This window comes from Alosa pseudoharengus, unplaced genomic scaffold, assembly GCF_046254945.1.
Source record: "Alosa pseudoharengus isolate Yale_2024_CS ecotype anadromous, Long Island Sound unplaced genomic scaffold, YU_APseudo_1.1 YU_APseudo_1.1_scf_21, whole genome shotgun sequence".
Taxonomy (NCBI): domain Eukaryota; kingdom Metazoa; phylum Chordata; class Actinopteri; order Clupeiformes; family Clupeidae; genus Alosa; species Alosa pseudoharengus.
Genome location: NW_027468674.1, coordinates 29,973,292 through 29,978,291, shown reverse-complemented (window position 1 = coordinate 29,978,291; position 5,000 = coordinate 29,973,292). Strand labels below are relative to the sequence as shown.

General features: G+C 45.3%; 1 protein-coding gene across 1 annotated transcript in view; it reads right to left on the bottom strand.

Moving 5' to 3' along the window:
- rhbdl1 (rhomboid, veinlet-like 1 (Drosophila)) overlaps positions 1 to 1,213 on the bottom strand; it is a 21,314-nt gene extending 20,101 nt beyond the window's left edge. The window contains exon 1 of the mRNA XM_076298550.1: positions 500 to 1,213. Coding sequence (XP_076154665.1) covers positions 500 to 538 — 39 coding nt within the window. The 5' untranslated portion in view covers positions 539 to 1,213. The remainder of the gene's footprint in view (positions 1 to 499) is intronic.
- Positions 1,214 to 5,000: the final 3,787 nt, after the last annotated feature.

Here is a 5,000-nt window from a genome sequence, read left to right as displayed (position 1 = left end):
CGCACACACACACGCACACACACACACACAACCACACACACACACACACACACACACACACACACACACACACAGACTACCTCACACATCAGACTATTCTCTCACTCACTCACTCACTCACACACCAACTCAATCAATTACATGCACACACAGACACACACACACACACACATAGCCTACACACACAGAGCCACACACACTCATGTGCAGAAACGCACACACACACACACACACACACACACACACACACACACACACACACACACACACACACATACCATCTCTGACCTAATCTCATATACTTGCTCACTAACACAAAAGTATGCACATGGCAAGGCAGACAAACAAACACACACACACACACACACCCTAAATCATCCAAATCCTGCTGTTTTTCCACCTTCTCTCTGTCACTCAATCATAAACACATACACACACCCACACCAACACACATACAAACACACACACACGGAGGAGACAGTAACCATAGTAACCCTACCTGCTCTTGAATGAGCTGAAACAGGGAGCTCCTATCCATATACCCGCCCGGGGTTCAGGAGGCCGACGCGAGGAGAAGGGCATTCACACATTCAAATGTACACACACACAGACACACACACGCAGACACACGATCAGGAGCCAGGAGTGCGCATACGCACACACACACACTCACACTCAATCCTACACACGCGCGCACACACACACACACACACACACACGCTCACACACACACTCACTCACACAAGGCCGGTTCTGTCTGTTCCCTCTGACAGAGCAGCTTTACAATATGAGAAAACACACACACACAGTCTGTCGCTCTCTGGCATACACACACCCACTCATTCACTTACACGCTCTCAAACCCACATACACACATCGGCGCTCCTAGCAGTCCTCATCCACGTAGCAGGGACAGGCAAGAGCAGGCGAGAGGCAAGAGAGGTAGCGGCTCTGAACTCCAAACACAGCGTCTGTTCCCAAAAGATGTCCTGTGAGCATATGCACACACACACACACTGTGTCTTTCTCACTGCAGCTCCAGAAAACGCTCTCTCCTCTCTCTCTCTCTCTCCCTCCCTCTCTCTCTCTCTCTCTCCCTCTTCCACTGCAGCTCTTGCACACTCCTTCTCCCTCTCTCTCTCTCTCTCTAACCCTCTCTCTATTTCCCTCCTTCCTGATTCTCTTTCAGGCGGCCGTTCTTTCTCCCCTTGACTTTCTCAGCTCTACATCTCTTGCTGCCTGTGCTCTTTCTCGTTTCTGTCTCGTCTGCATCTCTCTCTCTCTCTCTCTCTCTCTCTCTCTCTCTCTGTCACACTCTCACTCGCTCCCTGACCGCACTGTGTGACTACAAATGATGGAGGGGAGGGAGGTGGTGGCTCCTGACCAATGGGAGTGGAGGGGGCGGGGCCTGCAGAGACCTCCCTACACTGCAGCGTCTTAAAGAGGAGATCGGAAAATTGCATGCACACACACACACTCATGTACACACATTCATACACACACACACTCATGTACACACACTCATACACACACACTTACACACTTGCGCGCACATAGACACATACACATTCACGTACACACATTCATGTACACACATTCACCAACACACATGCATGCACGCACACAGACACACACAGACACACACAGACACACACACACACACACACACACACACACACACACACACACACACACACACACACACACACACACACACACACACACCCAGAGAGAGAGAGAGTAGCTAGCTAATCACACAAATGGCACACCCACTGTACACAGACATGTAAAAATGCACTTAATATACAAACCAAACAGGAGCACACCATTTAAACTCACAAATGCCTACCATACAGCACACACCATAATACTTTCTCCCTCACACACACACACAGTATAAAGAACTATGAATGTTAATTTTTGTAATCATTCTCTGATGTAAAACAGTGTAATGTCACTTAAGGGGATCCCTGCAGTCTAAAACACACACACACACACACACAAAGAGAGAGAGAGAGAAAGAAAGAGAGAGAGAGAGAAAGAAAGAGAGAGAGGCAGCCTCCCAAAAGAGATTACTGAACAACTAAAAAACGGAAATTAGGAAGATTAAGGATGAAAGGGGTGCACACACACACACACACACACACACACTTTTACATCCACATGTATACAGGCACTCACACAAACAATGGGCACAATTGGAGAAAAAGCTGGCAGTGTGGGGAGTATTCCAAAATCCGTTTGCCACTAACAACACACACCACAAACACACACACACACACACACACACACACACACACACACACACACACACACAGAAAATCAGATAAACGTAATTGCACAACAACAATTGCACAACGTCAGAACAAACACCCGTCGGTACCAAACAGCCCTCTTAAATGGACTCGTCCCTGACGTGCATGTGTGGGTCAAGTCTGAATCCCCTCCATGGGCCAAAGCTATAGGAGCCATAAGAATGAAGTCTGCAATGTCATGGCAATAGTAGATCTGTCATTTCTCAGTGTGAGCTCTGATGATATCGGGCAATGAATCGGTAGTGTCGGGGGTAGAAACTTACAAAGTCACGTGTTTCATTATAATGAAGTTAAGTGAAATGTTACAGTTCAATTTTCAGGAACTACATTACACAACTACAATTTGTTACCCACGCCTTGTCTAAGTCTACATGTTTGTTTGTTTTTTCTCACACAATGAGTATACCATTTCACAAAAACACTGAAAACCAAGTACCATAAAAAACATCCTTTGATTTCTTGAACTCGTGTTTCTTTGAAGATGTGAGTTGGTGTGGATAAACTGATCAGTGTGACTGTGTATCACAGCTGGTCGCATCACATGGGTCTACTTCCTTGTCCTTGGCGTTAGACGTCGCAGGCTTTGAGGCTTTTAGTCCCTCTCATGAAGCTCCGAGCTGGGCCTCACCACAGAGCTCTTTATTGGGGTGTCCTCTCTTGCGATGTGGATGTCTGAGGCAGGCCTCACTGATGGGTTCCATACAGGGCCTTACCATGCAGCTCTGAGCTGGGCTTCACTTTGGAGATTTTCATTTCAGATTAAAGGAGAGGGAGAGAGAGAGGGAGAGAGAGAGAGAGAGAGAGAGAGAGAGAGAGAGAGAGAGAGAGAGAGAGAGAGAGAGAGAGAGAGAGAGAGAGAGAAGAAAGACAAAGAACAAGATGACAGCTCCCTCTAGTGACATATGAGGGAGTGGGACACATGAATTTCCACAACTACACATTTGAACAATACAGTGAGACAGAATCAGTATCACCAGACAGACAGACAGACACACACACACACACACAGATTACAGATTACAACAGATTACAATGATTACAATGAATGCATAAAGGTTTAAAATCAAACTTACTTTCTTACTCACATTCTAACTTATCATGCTAATGACACATGAGCTGATGAATTAGAATTTTAAACGTAACTGATAAAAATTATACACTTTTGTGTGTTATGTGTTAACAACATTATGACAATGAATTTTACATAAAAGATAATGAAGGAACCCTTTCAACTTTGGCTTGAAGTGAATGATTTCGACATTCTCTCTCTCTCTCTCTCACACACACACACACACACACACACACACACACACACACACACAGAGGGCTGTATTTTGGGTCACCAGCGCATGGCGTAAAGTTCGTTATTCACCGGCGCGAAGTTGAATTCGTTATTTTGCACCTTTATTTTTTAAGCATTGCGCCCAGGGGTGTGGCAATTAACAACCTAGGGAGGGACCTGGCGCATTGTCTAAAAATCGCTATCATACACCACCTAAACCTGGTCAGAAGTCAATGGCGAGTTGTTCATATGCTATTTTAAGAGCGCATGTCAACAGTCATATTGGCAGGTGCACGCACCATCCTTCTATCATTCATGAATCCACACCAGCGCACGTCCATGCAAAGCATTACAAATTGCACGATTACAATGGTAAACATAATTAGAATAAAGATATTACGAAATACTGTACATCTCATGATGAGTAGTTATTCACCATCATTTGCAAAGTGATTAGGGGAGAGGCGAGAGACATGTATGGAGCACAGCTGAAGACGCACTGTCACGAGATATAAGCAACTCCTCTGCAGGATAAATGTTGTTTTATTCAGTCATTTGAGCAACATTAGGGTAAGTGTTGCATTTTCCAGCCTATGTTTTCGATGGTAACCCATTGTCAGTCAATAGTGAAAGTAACTGCATATAACTGTCTTGTCGTTGACTGACTCCTTGGTGAAGTTAGTTTCACTTTGCCAATGAGTTCAAATAATAGACGAGTGCAAATGCGTGAAGGCTATGCTAGGCTTTAGTAAAGCATGGTTTAAGAATGACTATTCCATACGGTCTCGCAAGCAGCCTCCTTCAAATGCGCCGTTGAATGCCAAAATACCGATGCATTTATTTGACATATCGCGCGTTGCGCCGTTAAAGGGAATGACAGATGTCATTCTCATTGGTTTAAAATGATGTTATGCCCCAAACACACCCATATGACTGATTAAAAGACCTAGGAACACCTTGTTACGCCATGCGCTCCACTTTTGAGAACGAAACCCCTCCCAATGTGAACTGAACATCCTACTAAATTTGAATAGACTTTTGACGAGTGACGATGCACTTTAGAATGTCATGATAGGGCCCAGACACTCACACAGACACACACGCACACACACAATGTTGATTGAAAGGCCACATTATCATTCAGCTCTGATTGAAAGCATCTGTCAGCAATTGCATATTGACTGGGAGCTCACGAGATGTTTTAGAATGTAACTGGTCTAAGAGCTGATTTAGAGTCAGTGTGTGACACTGTGACACTGTGAGTTGAAGGCCCTCTGCTGCACCCTGCTGGTTAAATGTGGAACCAGTCATAAGACCACCATGCCTCAGGCACTGACACGGACGCGCGCACGCATGCGTGCACACACACACACACACACACACAATCACAGAGAGAGAAAGAG